At 47.1% G+C, this 18,252-nt stretch overlaps 1 protein-coding gene across 1 annotated transcript in view; it reads left to right on the top strand.

Annotated features, from left to right (window-relative positions):
• The first annotated feature begins 13,979 nt into the window (after nucleotides 1-13,979).
• The window catches only part of doc2d (double C2-like domains, delta), a 35,223-nt gene continuing 30,950 nt past the window's right edge, over nucleotides 13,980-18,252 (top strand). The window contains exons 1-3 of the mRNA XM_062523591.1: nucleotides 13,980-14,130; nucleotides 15,735-16,134; nucleotides 17,143-17,222. Coding sequence (XP_062379575.1) covers nucleotides 15,753-16,134; nucleotides 17,143-17,222 — 462 coding nt within the window. The 5' untranslated portion in view covers nucleotides 13,980-14,130; nucleotides 15,735-15,752. The remainder of the gene's footprint in view (nucleotides 14,131-15,734; nucleotides 16,135-17,142; nucleotides 17,223-18,252) is intronic.

Below are 18,252 nucleotides of genomic sequence, written 5' to 3'. Positions count from 1 at the left end.
TTTGAAGATTAGAGCTAATAGTGAAATGGAGGAGCAGGGGAGGAGGCTTTACAACTCCAGCATGACGTAAAGGGCAGCAAGGAGGGTTTTATACCCTATGACAGAAAGTTGGGTGAGTGATGCCTGTCAATCAACCCTATGGGCTCCTCCCGAACTTTGTCTAGGAAACATAATTTAGTGCAATGCCAGTTCTAAATTCCCTGCATATCAACTGCGAACAGTTACTTCAAAACTGCAGTTCTTTTTTTTTTTTTTAGATGATTTAAGTATTTTCTTCTTATTTTCAAAACTGCAGTTCTGACCATTGAAGTAGAGCAGTTCTTGTTTGTTGAGGTCTGTAGCTTTAAGTCTCTCTGGCATGGCGTCTGTCATTCTGACTGGTGTAAACACAGAGGACTGATTCTGCTGGAAAATGCCATCGTCCTCTGACTAAGACTGAGTACTTCTCTCTTGCGGTTTGGACATGTCGCACTGAGCAATCAGTCAGCAGCAACACAAATAAACTAATGAAGAAATGAACAAACAAACAGGTCTGTTTATCTACATGACTCATTAAACTTCAGGGTTTTACAGACAACCCCCCCCCCACCCACCCTCCATTCCCACCCCTGCTTCCAGGCTGGCCAATCCCTGTCAATCACCTCGGCGATACGAGCAATTTCAGCTCCTAATTTGAGCTAATTGCAGAGCTGCTGCGGAGAGACAGAGGGATCATTCTGGAACAAACTGACTGCCGATAGACACGCTAGGGGAGCGAGATCAGATGGCGTGCTTTCTGCGAGCCCGTAAATGCATGGTGGAGAAACGATAAGATGACACATGAAACTGAGAGATGAGACCTGCTCCATTTAGATTCTAAGCGATTAGAAGCAGACATTTTTTGTATTAATAGCTTGCTTTTTTCTATTTATTTTTTTATAGATTGTTATTTTCTTATCAATATGGCTCTTTCAAAACCAGTGGACAGAAGAACATGATCATCTGTGCTGGTGGAGACATGACCCAATCTTTTTTATTTGTAGGTAACAACTTCTGCTTGGCAGTGAGCCTAACTCAAAACTTTGTTAGACAGGTGTTTGAGTAAACATGTTTAGTTGTAGCATTTAGCATTGTAGATATTTGCATAGGCTAAAGCAGAGAGATCTCAGCTGTTGATGTATCCTTTCTATGATAAAACTGATAAATCTGTGAATTTTCCAAAACAGACTTGACTTAAACCCAACAGACCAAATGTTGTGGCACGGGCAAGTTGCCCTGTTAGCTTGTAAGGTGCACTGTTATTCGCAGTAGTGGCCCACACTTTCTCATTCTGCAACTTTTTTTTTCTAGACCAGAAATCACTGAACTGGTGCTCCAGCGTAGGCTACCTGCTTCTGAAATAAACAACATCAATTTCTAAACCAACTACATAACCATACGCACAATTTGCCACTGAATCCTGGAAATAAATACAAATTATTTTCAGTCTAGCATTGTGGTCATTTACTTGAAGACTCTACACAAAGCAAATTGACCACAAACAACAAGACCCAGAGGAATAGAGAACATTGCTGACTTATTGTTCAAGTCTTCTGGAAAGCCACTCTTGTGAATCACCTTTAGGAACACACACCGATGCACTCTTTTCCCCATTGCCTTCATCCTTTAATTATATATTAATTTAGTTATACTGTATACTATAAACACTATATTTATAGCTTTTACAACGTCCCTGCTCTTTCCCCGGTAAAAGTTTCTTTATTAAAGGAGACATAAACTCCTTTATACCTCCAGAATAATCTCCAGAATATACCTCTCCCCCCTCCGTCCTTGCTGGTTTTTCTACTGCTGCTGTTCTGTTCATGCTCGGTCTTCTTCGCATGCTACTGCCACTTCTTCCTCTGCTAGGTTCTGTGGCAGATCAATCAGGGCAGCCCTGAGCCTGATCCACAGCGACCCTTAAGACAACACACCGTTAGCCATCTCAGACACACCGCCACCATCGATCTCTCACCACCGATTTTGTGTCACTGGCCAATAGTGTGATCGTGCCCTCTGTTAGCACCACATTACCATGCTCCACACACCACTACACACACATGCACACACACACACACACACACACACACACACACACACACACACACACACACACACACACACACACACACACATGTGCAAACACACACACACACACACACACACACACACACACACACAGACACGTGCAAACACACACACACACACACACACACACACACACACACACACAAACACCAGCACAGATTGGCACATGCATATCTTCCACAAAATGAATACACAACAAGGTACCAATGTATCCACAAAAAAACTCCCTATCGGTTGCTGTCCATGTGAGCGTTCCAAGTCCGTGTGGAATCAATCGGGCAGCCATGTCGTGTTTTCATTCCTTGTCGCTAGCGGCACTCTTTGTCCTGTGCTAATCTCATTTAGCATCTGTGCTTGTCAGTGATTATGGATGGGTCGGTCCCGTGCCCCTCTCTCTCCATCTCTCTCGCTCTCCAACACACCCGTGTTCTCCTCCCCAACACATGATTGATACCACTGTGGCTCTACTGTGGATGAAGGTCCCCCTGGTTCCCCCGGCCCGTGATGGATTGTGTCAAGAGTGATGAATTTATCGATGCAAATCGGACACGAGTAAATCATGCCGTCGGCTGCAAGCACTCCCCAGTTCCTTACCTCTCGGTGCGACGATGTGAAGGTCTGTCGGTCAGAGAGACAGAGCGACACGGCGAGTCTGTCTGTCGGAGTCGTCCTCACCTGCGTGTGTGTGCTGAAGGGTATGAGTGAAGGGCCTCAGCCCAGTCCTCCCCTCCCTGTCTAAGTCCCTGTAAGCAGGGAGAGGTGGAGGGGTGGGGTTTGGGGGAGTGATTATCTCCCTAAACATGTCTGGATTAGGCCCTGATGACTGGTGTGGCTCGGAGTGTGACTGTCTTGAGGTGAGAGAGGCTTTGTTTTAAACCCTGAGGAGGAAACTGAGGGACGTGTTCAAGTGAAAGGGAGGAATGGACAGAACAGCAAAAGACAGGGAAAAAAAGAGAAGAAAAGAATGACAATGGCAGAGGGAGCAGCGTAGATGAGAGACACGTGTTGAGCGAGTGGGTGGATTGATTTATCTGGCTGGACGAGGCGAGCTGTTGAGATTTATCGTGTGATGACTGAATGGGGCCTCATGTTTTAGCTGGTCATCAGTGGAGAGGTGTCCAGGGCCATATTTCCCAGCGCTCTGGTGGAGGGGGCGGAGAAGAGAGACAGCCGGGGGCACGCAGCAGAGGGGGCGTATGGACCTCTGGCGCCCATATATGGGCCTGCCGTCTATATCCTTCATGCCATTGCTCAAAATGAGGCCAACGCTAATGACTTCATCTCCTCCAAGCCGCGCTATTGGTTTTGCATTTTGTACAAGTTAACGTTCAGCTGTTAGCCTTGTTTGCTTGACATCTTTGTTTTTAAGGATGTCTTGATTCATTATTGGTCTTGGAACGATTTCTTTATTAACTTTCTTCATAGTCCTTTTAGGGCAAGGCCCTCCACTCGGCCACCATATTGCAACACATTTTGGGCACTTCTTGGGCATCTATTTCGGGCAGAACTGCACGTTCGCAAGGCTTCATGGCACCAACTTCGCTCCAGCTGCGAGATCACAACACATGATTGGCACGATGTATTCACAACATACCACATGATAGCCACGATGTATTCACATTAGGTGCCTCTCATGCAGCGTTTATACGTCCTCCCTCGCTCCTCGGGCCTCGATCCTCACTGATCTACATAAAGAATGATGGGGTGGCAACAATGGGATAGTCTAGCCCTTCTTCTATCTTTCTTTATATAGATCAGTGATAAACTCTAAATGAGAGGCACCCATAGACAAGGGTGTGGAAAAAATGTCTGCTGACTGCCATCTTTGGGTTACGAACGTACAGCACACATGTCTATGGGAGATTGTTGGAGTGTTGCGTCTGCTCATTGGAACATCTCTGCTTTCTTCACCTTCCTCTTCTCTCCTGATGCAAGACCCCAAGGGCAATGGAGGAGGACTGAGTCTAGCGACCCCATCTCTCTTCCTTTCATTTGTCCTTCCTCTCGTTCCCCTGTCTCTCTCTTCTCCGGTCGAAGCTCCCTGTAGGCAGTGGGTGGGGGTGTGTGCGTGTGTGTGTGTGTGTGTGTGGGGGGGGGGGGGGGGTTCCACTTTGTTACACCCAATTATGCTTACTCCCTCTCACCCAAAACCCTTATTTTGCATTTTAGTGTTTTTCGCAAGGCAAGTCTGAACTTGTCTTTACCACCAAGACATTACAGTAAGAGGGGGGAAAATGCCGGCAAAAGCACTAATGTCCATAATAATGATGCTGGACCCTCTAGTCATCTCCCCATGGACATGAGGTGTTTGAAAAGGGTGCGCTGTACTGGAGTCAGCTAACAGGACTTTCCCCCCCCCCCCATTTCTTTTTGCTGCTGTCGCGCATTCTGTGGGCCAAAGAAACTCAGGCAGGCACATAGGAGGCGGTTTTCACGGACAAAATCACAGGCATCAACAACTGCCACACACACACACATATATATATATATATATATATATATACACACACACACACACACACACACACACACAGGCGGGCAGCTGCAAGGTGCTAAATCGGCAGTGCCCCCTCCCACCCCAGAGGTTCAACATAGTGGAACGATAGCACATGACGGATGACCAGCGGTGAACAGTAATGTGCCATAGCTCATCGTCAATAGGCAAAGTATCAGACCTTGAGTGGCAGGAGTGTGTGTGTGTGTGTGTGTGTGTGTGTGTGTGTGTGTGTGTGTGTGTGTGTGTAAGTGTGTGATCTGAAGGGAAGAGTGACTGAGCTATGATTGGTTAATTTGAGCAGTCTTTGGGCGCCGGGTAAGCGTATAGATTTGGGGTTGGCGGTGTAATGAGGCGTGAGGTCAGAGGTGACTAATGACACAATATTGGGAGATAATGGCGGGCTGGACGCCTCATTTCACACGCCCGTGTGCTCAACGGACGGCTACACGCAACAGCAGAGCCATCACAAGAGCGTCAGCTCACTCTTGATCCTCCGCTCCCTCCATCCATCTCCCAGTGACCATTTCTCCGTCATATTCTCCTGACGGCCCTCCTCCACCCCCCCCCCCCCCCCCCCCCCCCCCCCCCACCCCCCCACACACACACACACACACTTTCTCCAGCACGTCTCATATCAAATCTGATGTTCGCTTGCTCCTGTCTCAGAGAAGCAGCAGATCCAAATCCCCTCTCTCGGTAGATGTCTGTTCCTTGCTCCCGTTCTCTCAATCTCTCTCTCTCTCTCTCTCTCTCTCTCTCTCTCTCTCTCTCTCTCTCTCTCTCTCTCTCTCTCTCTCTCTCTCTCTCTCTCTCTCTCTCCATCTCTCTGTTCTTTCTCAGATACAAATTAAAAATCCAATATATCAGTGCTATATTTACAGCTTTGTTGAGAGTCGTGGCTAATGAGACGCCTGAACACATCAGCAGCATGTTACGCAAGAGAGTTTACAATGGATCGGACTATTTTAAGTCAGAGACCAATTGCTATTTCAAATTTAATAGATTGTTTCATGGCATGAAATCTCTCTTCTTTCTTTTTCTGTACATTTCGCTCATTACAAAGCTTATTTCTTGCTGCTAGTGCCTTCTCTCTCTCTTTCTCCCTCTCTCTCTCTCTCTCTCGCTCTCTCTCTCCATCTCATTCTCTCTGTGCTTCCATCATTTTCCCTCTCTTTGTTTTTTCTCTCTGAAAGGTCAGAGCCCCAAACATGAGTGCTTTTGCCGTTTTTGATACACACTCAGCCATAACGTGGGAGACATCTCTCTCTCTCTCTCTCTCTCTCTCTCTCTCTCTCTCTCTCTCTCTCTCTCTCTCTCTCTCTCCCTCTCAGTCTGTTGTTTTTCCTCCACTTGTCCCCACATCCCTCTCCATGTTTTCTTTTCCCTGTTATTCTCTCCATCTCCTTTTCCACCCTTTCCCTCTCCATAATCCCCCATGCTATTCTCTCTCTCTCTCTCTCTCTCTCTCTCTCTCTGTGCGGTGTCACCTTCAGCGGTGTTGTGGAGCACTTGGCTCCTCTCTGCTGTCCAGCCCATGCTCAGTGAATCAGCCTGAGGGCCAACGGCCCTCTCCCCTCCCCTCCTCTCCTCCTCTCCTCTCCTCCTCTCCTCCCCTCCCCTCCCCTCCTCTCCTCCCCTCCCCTCCTTCGCTTCCCTGTTTATTTATGGGAATATGCTGATAGGGCTAACCCAGGTACAGGTACAATACCTCTGAGGGAGAGAGAGACACAGAGAGAGAGCGAGAGAGAGAGAGAGAGAGAGAGGGATGGAGAGGGAGAGAGAGAAAAAAAGAGCGGGAAGAATGAGAGAGAGAGAGAGTAAAGATGGAGGATGCAAAAGGGATGGAGGGAGAGGAAATGAGGGAGAGAAAGAGTGAGCAGGAGAGGCTGTGACTATTCATCAGTGACCTGTCACTATCTGTCCCCTTCACCACCTAAACAAATAAATAAATAAATAAAGACATGAAATAGCCCGCCATTCATCAAAAAAGCAGGGAGCAAGTGCAAGCGGGAGATACACAAGAGGGGTCCAGAGAGTGTGAAAGTGTGTCAGAGGGACAGGCCGATCAGGGTGCACACGAGGAAGCGAGGGAGAACGAATGAGAGAGAGAGAGAGAGAGAGAGAGAGAGAGAGAGAGGGGGGAGAACGAATGAGAGAGAGAGAAAGAGAGAGAATATCTAATGTTCACTGTGGGGATGCCACAGAAGAGTGGGAAACTGGGTCGGCTGTGGCGAGAGAGAGAGAGAGAGAAAGAGAGAGAGAGAAGCCGGGGCTGTGTGTGTGTGTGTGTGTGGAGCTCCTGCCTCCAGATGATCCCTGGAGAGCAGCCCACTCCAGCCCCACAGGCCCCCTGTGCCCCAACCAGGCTGCTAATAGAACAGGTCCTCCTGCTCCAGTGGCATTCTCAGAGAGTCAGTGGGACCCAGGGGCCCAATTCATTTTGCTTGCACATCAAAGATTTAAATCACCGTGAAGCCGTTTGTCCCGTATGGAGCTATGAGAAGGTTTACCGTTAAAAAAAAGGATATTCTTAAAGGGCTAAAAGGACTGGGACTGGCGTGGGTTTGTTCTAAAATTAGAGCTGCGGTTCCATGACTGTGTACAGTGGAGTCATCAAACGTAGAAGTTCCATACATCTCACGGTCTAATCTGAAATGACAGATTTTACAGATGACAGATGTATCAAATTATCTGCTTCAGTCTCAGTAAGACGTTCTTTCATGTTGCCTCAAACTCCCAGTGTCGTCTGGAATATTTTTGTTCACTGTCTGGTCGCAGATGATTTTTCAGCCTAATTTTGACTTCATTTCCAATGCTGTCTTGAACGTTTGACAGATCGCATCGACATGTCAGCAAAAACAGACACATGCTCGTTTTCGGGTCTGTTTTGAAGTGGCCCAGGGGAAGAGGCACTCCAAATGTTGACAAATAGAAAACAACCGGTGTTTTTTGAACAGTTCTTACATCACCTGCGGCATTGTTCCTGCCACTTCTACCAGCAAGTGTTTCTTCAGTTGGAATTCAGTGCTGTAAATATGTTTGTTTTGCATCTCAATTGATTTGAAAAGCCGCAATGGTGACTTGGGCACGAGTTTGAGGGGTAAGGAAAATGCATGACAGCGTTAATGGATCAACTATTTTTAACAAGAATGATAGAATGAAAGAAACATAGAAAAAGGTAGAAAAATGAATAGTGGAGGAGGACAAAGAGAGAATGAGGAGATGCAGACAGAGGCGGAGAGAGAAACAGAGAGAGAGAGAATGATCAAAAGTGAGACTGGCATAAACAGAATGAGAGAGAGGCAAAGGGACCGGATTAGAGATAGAGAGAGAGTGTGAGAGAGAGATAGCGTGTGAAAGAGAAAGGAGAGGAGGAGAGGCAAGGCTAAGAGCCAGAGTTAAATAGATGGAGTCCAAACCTCTCGGGAGAGCAGAGAGAGAATGGTGATCACAGAGAGCGCGCTCTCTCTCTCTCTCCTTCTTTCTCCCTCTCCTCTCTCTCTCTATCTATCTCTCTCTCTCTCCTCTCTCTGTCAGTCTCTCTGCTCTGGGCATCTCCCCTTTCAAACGAGTGAGTGTGTGTGTGTGTGTGTGTGTGTGTCTGTCTGTGTGTGTGTGTGTGTGTGTGTGTGTGTGTGTGTGTGTGTGTGTGTGTGTGTGTGTGTGTGTGTGTGTGTGTGTGTGTGTCTTCTACAACATTTGAAGTGTCAATACATGTGCCTTTACTGCACAGTGCACACAGAAACACCACCACAGACATGGCCTCTGGACTTCAGCAGCACACAGGGGGACTGCCCTGCCAAACATATCCACTATTTACATTGCCTCTACGGCTCCTGACTCAAACATACAACCCAAACAGAACATCCCAGCTCCATACAGCGCTGCTCTCAACAGGATGCTAATACCAAATACAGTACCTTGACTACAATATTACATTTGACTTATCATCCTTGTGTTGCCAGTTCTGTCTCTCATTCGGTGTCAAAAAGAAAAAAATATTGATATCTGCTGACTTTATTTAAACATGGACTTGTACTGTGCCCAAGGATCATATTCAAGCCACTCTAAATTTAAAAAAAATGAGTCTATGTAAAGTTAATGTAGGTTTACTTTTTCGCATCACCTTGCACTGTAATATTGCACTGTAATATGCAGCGCAATGACCCTGATACAATCCTGAACTGCTTTGAATTCTAAAAGCAAGGTTGGATTTCACACAGATAAGAGTGCCGGGAAAGTGGGCCCTGCAAGGAAACGTGGAGGACAAATGTGTGCTAGAAATGTGGAGTCCCCCAATTGCTGGTTTATTCATGTTCCTCCCCTCGCTCCCCATCTCCTTCCTGTTCCCATTCAGTGTCTGGCTGTGTGCTGCACAAGCGTGGCGCTTTCTCTCCGTCTGTGTATGTAAATGGAGGTGCTCCTTATCTGTGGCCTGTGGAAACAGCGAGAGAGGGAGAGGGAGAGAGAGAGGGAGAGGGAGAGGGAGAGAGAGAGAGAGAGGGAGAAGGGGAGAGGGAGAGGGAGAAGGGGAGAGGGAGGAGAAGGAGAAGGGGAGGGGGGGCAGAAGGATCTTCTTGCCCCCATTTTAATGGACCATAACTGAGTCTTTGTGCTGGAGTAATAGGGAGAGATTATCTCTCCGTACCCCGTGCCAATTTTGAAAATGTTCCCCTGCTTACTCCGTCGCCCATCTCCCTCTTCAGCCACTGTTCCTGGCTCCTGCTCCCGCTCTCCGTCCCTCCGAATGTTGTACTTATCGCTTACATACCACGGCCCTTTACTCTGCAGCCCCCACGCTTGATATAGAACAACTCGCATTGTTTCAGAGTTTATCACCAATACTGCAGGCATATGTTCCTCCATACGCTACAGTGGCCTTTTACACGTTGGATTCAGTATGAAAAATGTCAAATTGTCCATTATATTTGACGAATAGAATGGAAATTGTGTAATACATTTTGGAAACGTCGGCATTAAATATACTTATGCAGACACTAGATACATAAACAGATACAGCATACTGTACATAAATTGTAAACATACACTTTTTTAATCGTGCACTATTTTAAGCATACGCTATTTTAAGATGACACCATGCACCTCATAGTGAGTAAAAGATGGGTTTGGTAGTAGTCCTAATCGATCGTGTGTGTTTCTGTTTCTCTATGTGATACTGTATCACAGTCACGTCTGTGGTTTTCAGACGATTACCGGGAAGCCAGACGAAAGATCCATCGTTGAGGGCTGTGTTATTAACACCCAGCTATCTGTATGTACTGTATCATGCCAGAGATCCCCAGAAAGGTACCATACCTTAGCCATGCAGAAAAAATACTACATGTGAAGGATGGCCAAGATGGAAATAGGATTAGAACAGAATACATTGCATATCATACATCTGTGTGACATTCATTCACATGGAGATGCAAGCGATAGAGAGAGAGAGAGAAAGAGAGAGAGAGGCGGGGGGGTGAGGGAAAGGGGGAGAAAGGGAGAGGGAAAGACAGAGGGAGAGAGAGTGCTGAAAGGAGTGAAGACAGTAGCTGTACTGCTGCATAATATTGTTCTGAGAATGTGAATACATCTTTTGTTTGGATCAACAAAGGACTGTATGTAGCATTCTGTCAAAGTCCTGCTATTCCTAATCTACAACTGCTCATTATTGATTGACTCGAGCACATCAAAGCTACAGTATCTGTCAAATTGACTTTTTGCACTGTTTGGGAGGCTTGAAGACTTTTCCGGAAAAGCCTGTACATTGTAAAGCATGGAGGCCAATTAGCCATAGATAAAAGCAGGAGAAAATGAGCTTGCCATTGTTGGAGTGCAGCACCAAAATAAACATGCAAATGCTGGCGGCGGTGAAGGAAAGGTTTGACATTATTTATTCATCCCGTCGCAACGGCTCTGTCTCTCTGATTCCCCCATTTAACGACGGTCACACAATTATGACATCAGGAGAGAAATGATGAACGTTCGTGCGGTGAATCAATCAAGCCAATTAAGTCTTAAATGCCATTAAAAGTCAATGGCATTCAGATTGAGGAGCTACACCCCTTCATCCTCCCACAATGGCTGCCAAATGGGACCCTGACTGCAAGGCGAGGCTGCAGTTTGCCATTGATTCATTGACAGCCATCAGCATCATTGCACAGAGATTATTCTAGATGGCACACAGCGCTGACTGGCACAATGTGTTCATGCTATTGTTTTTCATAAAGTTGTGCTTAGTTTTGAGCAGTCACAGAAACACGCAGAAAACTAATCTAACAGACCCAGAACACCATCATTCTGCCAATGTCATAACAGACAATTCACAATTGGCAATATTTCATATATAATTACAATAATGTAGTTGACAATATATTCATGCATATATTATAATACATGTGTATATTATGCTAAATGTTTTGATTGAGAAGGAAGTCTAGAGCCTAAGTAAGCTGTTTCATCCATTGCATGTCACTTCAGCTCTTCTTCCATGTAACCCTCCTCATGTCAGTCCCTCCCTGTCCCTCCCACAGGCACTAAGTCATCTCTGCTTTATGTCTGGAGGCAGGCGGAGGCTGGCGGAGGGAGACGTGCCAGGCAGGGTGAGCGCTGGGGCTTAAGGGGATTTCCAATGCACTCAAGTAAAAGCACTGACACACTTTGCGAGGAAGCCCTCGTATAATGCCGACGGAGACCTTCGAGGGGTGAGTGGGAAGCATAATCACGGACATGTCTTGGTAAGTCCCGCCGTGACGGAGAGGGATTAGGCGACACCTTTTGAATAAAGAGCACACGCTGACCACTCAGAACAGCTGATTACCGGCTGCCTGCGGAGGGGTTTCCCACAATTCCTCTCCTGGGGTCGAGCAGATGAAGGTGTCATGTCATACCTGTGTGTAGACTGACCAACATGTTGAATGCCTTCAGCACAGCAACAGTGGTCAATTCCCCTACATACAGTACAGACAAAAACATTATGAACATCTGATAGTTCAAATCATTTTTTTAACTATCATAATTTGATGATAGTTAAAATTCTAATTTTCCATAGACATTGTGCACACACAATAAGTCATTCCAGCAGTTCATGCCACTGTTTAAAGTACTCCACTAACTGGGTGGATTTGGTCTGTGAACCCCACAGCTGAGTCTGGCGGTTAGGTGGGAAAAGGACGTCTCAGTGAGGAGAACAAAGGATGTACCAACCTGCTGAGCAGAGAGGGGATGTCTCTCAGGAGGTTATTTTTCCTCCCTGCTAACCTCAAAGACTTGTTTATTCAGGGGAGTGACCTTGTTTTGTCAAGCCCTTGGCAGTGTGATTATGGGTAATGATGGCTAATTCCGCTATGTCCCCTCTTCATTGTCTCATGTCAATGTGCCGTTTCTCGCTGGTGTATTAACAAGCTTTTTTTACATGACAACATCTGGTCACATTTCAGGAGTGGGAGCCTAACGCCCCTAACACATCTCCCCGTAGATTCACCTGTCTTGAGAGAAACAAACACACACACAGACACAGACACACACACACACACATACACACACACACAAACACTTCATAGCTATCCACAGACATACCTGTATGACATATGCCTTATAATATACAGACATACCTGTATATTCAGGCACACACACACACACACACACACACACACACACACAAATACAAAATTCAAACCTGTCTCCAGTCATCAGCCCTGTTAATCTGGCGATAAACAAGATAAGCATTATACACAAGGACGCTTCATGACTCTCCATATACACATTGCAGTGTGTGTATATGTATGTGTGTGTACATTATTTGAAAAGCCTGCACATTAGTCACGCTTGTCAGAGCTAGCCAGCAAGAGGCAACCAGACATGACCATCTAGCGTTAGCAGAGAAGCTCAGATGTTGACACGATCATGGCTTTCTTGTTGACGCGCTCCACTGACGCTAAACTCTTTTGTCACAGCCGAAGCGAGTGACCAAGATCCACCATGTTCTGCTCCTCAATCCCCCATGATCTACCTGGAGGGCCAGATTTGTCCATGTGTTTGCCCAACACGTCTCATGTGTGTGCGGGGACGAGCTGGTGGAGAGGGGAATCACATGACCTTGCCAGCACCTGAGGCTGTGCGGCCTCGCACAACGCTCTCCGCCGTGCCAAGAGCGCGCTGACAGTTCCGCAGGGCAGCACAGCACAGCGTCGCAGGCGCCACGAGGGCGCTCGCTCTATCGAGAGCCCCCGTTCTCCCAAGGAGTCGCCCGTCACTCGCAGTGTTTGTCTGCCCTGCTGTTGTCCGACCTACTGAATGAGAGCACGAGCTCAGACGATGAAGGCGTTACGCTTGACACGCTCCTGCTATTTTTACGTTCAAATGTTATTTTTGAAAAGGAAAAGATAAAGAAATCATTCTATTACCGGGCGGTATTGCTTCTGAGCTCTTACCTAAGCCTGACCCGATTGTATTTGTGGCAGATACTCGTGTTCTCTGCTTTTAAGCTTGGCAGGCAAACGATCATCAAGAGACTCTTGTACGTTGATGTTACGCAATCGTGAAGCTCTTCATTAATTCTCATGGTTCCCTCTGTAAAGCGGTGATGTAGGTACACTCTATAGCTCTTGTGCAGGGAACAAAAAGATCCAAGTGTTGGTGTGTGTGTTTTTTTTTTTCTTCGGAATTCTTTTTAAACTTGCATTTCTTGTCATTTCAAGAGAGAGAGGGAGGAAGGTTTTTAGATTCAAGGTTAAGTACATGTAGGTTGAAATCTATGTATGTTTTATACATCGCCTTTTAGATCATTTCTTGTATCCCTCATCTTTTGTATGACTGCTTTGGCAAGACAAATGCCTTACTTGGCATGCCAAAAAAACACTTACCGTATGAATTTGAATTTGCAGTTTTTCTTTTTTAGTCAAAGTTGGTTCTTCACATGTTGTCATCCTTTTTTCTCTTCATCTCCCTGCCTCCCTCTATTCTCTCCTTTTTATCCAATTTCACACATACTCTCTCTCTCTCTCTCTCTCTCTCTCACACACACACACTCACACACACACACACATACACATACACACACTCTTTCACTTACAAATTCTGTGTCGATCTTCCTTTCTATCTGTCTCTCTCTTTTCAATCTGTCTGTGTCTGTCCATCTCCCTCTTTGCTTAATGAAATCTTCACACTGCAGAAAGTCTCTGAGTGTCATTCTTTGGGCTGACTGCGTGCACGGCAGACCCCGTGAATTTAGAGGGAAACGTCATGACTGAGGAGGGGGGAGGGACTGGAGGGAGAGAGAGACACACACACGCGGAGAGAGGGAGGGAGGGAGGGAGGGAGAGTGTGAGAAGGAGGGACAGAGAGAGGTGGAGAGAGAGAAAGACTGAGCGTAAGAGGGAAAGAGCAGGAGGGAGGGAGAGAGAAAGAGGGAGAGTGAGAGAGGGAAGGGTATATTGACTGAAAGCAGCCGTGGTTGCTCTTCAGTATGTAAGAGACAGAGAACACTACAGAAGACAAGATGGACCGGAGGAACAGATGAAGCCTGTCATTGGGTAAGTGTGTGTGTGTGTGTGTGTGTCTGTCTGTCTGTCTGCCTGTCTATGTCTCTGTGTGTGTGTGTGTGTGTGTGGCCATACAAACCTGAGACAACACTAGCTGAGTGACAAGTCACTTTCTCAGTGCAAGCGTATTCGTGTCTCGGTGACCGTGTCAGAGAGCGTGAAAAATATGTAAAATAGCCAGTATATCTTCTCTGAATGTATGGTCGATTTTACCAATGTGGCTGTTGACTCTGTGTAGACATACACACAATACTGGTGCTTTGAACAGCCTATGCTGGTCCTCATACTTACCTCTGTCCTCTCTAAGTCTGTGTGTGCACTGAAACTGACTGAACACTTGCTCTAGAACTGTCTCTCTGTTCCTTAGTATTTGTCTGCGTGTGTAGAAATGTGAAGGCATTTTTTTTTTGCAGGACACACACACATACACATGCAAAACACACATATGAAAAGATGCCATGCACCTTGTGTGTAGATTCTACCGAACGGTTGGATCTCAGGATTCCAAAAGACAGGACACCCCCCCTCCCTCTGTTATACATCTGCACATATACTGGTAGATTGTTTCTTAACAGATGAATGACTGTGGAAATTCGCTGGGGAAATCGATTTCATTTCCTTGTTGTTGTTTTTGTTTTTAGATGGGCTAGGTGGGAAGTGTTCCTGGACGTGATTTGTGCATTTCGTAGTAAACAGAATGAGGACATTAATGTGACTCTGGCTCCAGGCAAAGTCTAGCATGCTGAGCTAGAGACGGCTGCCGTACATGTGGAGTAATCTATGCTACTACACGGCAGTGTTGACACTCGGACGGGGGCTAGAGCAATCCTCATGGTAATAGTAGCTGCCTGCCGGGATGTTCACTTTAATTCAGCTGTCACTTCTTCTGTTTGTGGTCTATTCGCTTCTTCACAGGTGAGAGAGTAAACAGGCATAAGGCAGAGCGAAGGACATGATTGATTATATAAATGTCTTTGATGTGGGGGGGAGGGGGAGAGAGAGAAAGAGATGAAGGCAAAAGATGAAGTGATTAAGACATGAAAGACACAGGAAATACAGAAGCCATGCAGATGCTGTAACCCCTGGCTGAGAATAGCAATGTGTGGAAGAATCCATCACAGCACATAAGTTCTCCCAGAGTGAAGGTTAATAGGGACTGGAGTGTGTGGAGATGTCGTAAACGCTGAGTTGAACCGAAACTAATGTGGAGAAATAGGGTTAACCAGGCACGTGCGGGGTGGGTAGAATGAGATTCATTTGCTGGAGTGATTTACGGATTTGTTCCTATCTCCTCTCCATCTCTTCATTATGTCTGTCTGCCGCCTCTCTCACCCTCTCCTCTCTTCTCCTCTCCTCTCCTCTCCTCTCCTCTCTTCTCCTCTCCTCTCCTCTCCTCTCCTCTCCTCTCCTCTCCTCTCCTCTCCTCTGGCTGACACCCCCAACATCTCCTCACACGTCTCTGGTGGCTCTGCTGCACTCCTCTGTTTCTCTCCTTTCGTTCCATCTCTCCCCATCTCTCCCTCTCTCATTCCTGTCTGCTACGCACCCCTCCTCCTCGCTCCGTCGCTCCATCCTTCCCCTCCACCGACGTCCAGTTGAGTCCAGTGGTCCAGATGAGCGTGTCCAAGCCTCCTCTCCCCCAGTCCCACATCTCCACCCCTGCCTCCTCCACCCACCTCATCCCTCCATCCTCCGTGCCCTCCTCCACCTCCCCGCACCCGCCTGCCCATCTGCCCCCCCCACCCTCCCCGGTCAAGATCTCCATGCAGGAGCACTTTGCCATCAACGTGTGTCCCGGGCCCATTCTGCCCATCCCGCAGATCTCCGACTTCTTCCCGCGCTTCCACGACTTCCCCATCGCCCCGCCGCCCCCCCGCGAGAAGAAGATCCTCGGGGAGGACGGAGAGTACCACGGAGAGAGGGATGAGGAGAAGGAGCGAGAGAGGAGGGAGGAGAACGGCGGAGAGCGAGAGCAGGGCGACTCTGATGATGAAAGTGAGTGAGCCAGGATGGATGGTGCTGGTGGACCGGTGCTCTTTCTGAGCTTTGTTTTCTCTCCCTCTTTCTCTCCATCTCTCCCTCTCTCTCCCCCTCTCTCTCTCTCTCTCAATTCAATTCAATTCAAAGGAGCTTTATTAGCATCTCTCTCTCTCTCTCTCTTTCCATATCTCTCCGACACGCCATTTATGTCAAAGTGCCTTTTAATATACCTTTATTGTGACTCTAAATAGCTAAAGGCCTTTTAAAAGTCTCTCTCCTATTTAAAAGACCACCCACCCCACCTCCCCCTCTCTTTCCCTCGATCTTTCTGTCACTCTCTCTGTCTCTGTCTCTCTCTCGGGGTGTGAGAGGTGTTTGGTGTGTGATGCATTCCTTTGTGCGTGTGAATAGGTGTATGAGTAAGCAGAGGGGAGGGTGTGTGCATAAGTGGCTGCTCCATAGCCGTAGATCAAGTGGGATCAGCGGCGGACCATTATGTGCCTGAGTCATGATCACGCACTCTCTTCTGGTGTGTGTCTGCGCTGCTCGGCGCTGTTCGGCGCTCGCCGCGTCTCCTGCTGATTTGTGAGCGCGGCCCTGTCGCCACATCTGTATTCCTCCCAGATGTGGCCACCGGCTACCATTGATCTCCCCGCCCGCCTGTATAATTCAGAGGATCCGTCTGCGGGCGTCTCACCATTTAACTGTAATGATTTGGAGCTGAGGTCTCCTATAAGCAGAGATAGAAACATTCTCCTCCCTCCGAAATTAGACAAGCACGATCTCTCACACTCTCTCTGTCTTTCTTTCTCTCTCTTTCTGTCTCTCTCTCTCTCACTCTTTCTCGGTCTCTCTCTCTCTCTCTCACACACACACACACGTACACACACAAAGACACACATTAAGTCAATTGAGACAGCATGGGTTTACTTTTGAGCCAATACATGTGTTTGGAGACCTGGGTGCAAATCCCACTATCAATGAAATGGAGAGTGCTGTCTAATCGATCAAATGTTGTTGCAGCTTACCTGGGCACGCTGGAGTTCACCCTGCACTTCGACCACGACAACAACTGTTTGCACTGCACCATCCAAAAGGCCAAGGTAAGGCTCTGGCACACATCCACGCTAGACTCCCCATCCCATTCCCCCCCATAGAGTAGATTCCCCATCCCAATCCCCTGTATAGAGTAGACCCCCCCCCCCCCATAGAGTAGATTCCCCATCCCATTCCCCCCCTGTATAGAGTAGACTCCCCATCCCATTCCCCCATATAGAGTAGATTCCCCATCCCACTCCCCCATATAGAGTAGACTCCCCATCCCATTCCCCCATTTAGAGTAGATTCCCCATCCCATTCCCCCCCTGTATAGAGTAGATTGACTAGATAACCCATCCCATTCCCCCATATAGAGTAGACTCCCCATCCCATTCCCCGCTGTGTAGAGTAGATTCCCCATCCCATTCCCCCATGTAGAGTAGATTCCCCATCCCATTCCCCCATGTAGAGTAGATTCCCCATCCCATTCCCCCATATAGAGTAGACTCCCCATCCCATTCCCCGCTGTGTAGAGTAGATTCCCCATCCCATTCCTCCATATCCTCCTGACTACCAGAGGTTGTTTTGTCCTCTCTAGAGGACATATGTAAACTTGATTATCTCCAAGACCATGCATGCTACTGAGCTAACTTTCATTCTCTATAGAGGACATTCAGGACTTTTAATTGATACCAAATGTGTGGGGTTGGGGTTTTGGGAACTTCCTCTTTTTTTCTTGAAATGTCATGGGTCAAATGGACACAATTTTCCAGGAAGAAAAAGAGGACGTTCCCAAAACCCCAACCCCATAAAAGGAGTTAACTCAGTAGTATGTACAGTATGGTGTGGGAGATATTCCTGTTTAGAAAGGTCCTCCAGAGTGGATTTCCCAATCAGGATTTCCATTAGCTGGCTATAGCCGGAAATTGGCCGGTTTCATGTGTAGTTATAAGCGGACAGAATAGCTGGTGGAAAATATGCTAAAATTGGTTAATTAATTAATAGCACTAATTAGGCGTATATTGAAACGTTTGTTTTTAATTCAAGTTTGCACAAGCAGTGGAAAGTAGCCTTCCTTGCTGCTTGTGCAAAGCT

This window comes from Sardina pilchardus, chromosome 2 (genome assembly GCF_963854185.1).
Source record: "Sardina pilchardus chromosome 2, fSarPil1.1, whole genome shotgun sequence".
NCBI lineage: Eukaryota > Metazoa > Chordata > Actinopteri > Clupeiformes > Clupeidae > Sardina > Sardina pilchardus.
Note: the sequence above shows the minus strand (reverse complement) of the source record. Positions and strands in the feature narration are given on the sequence as shown.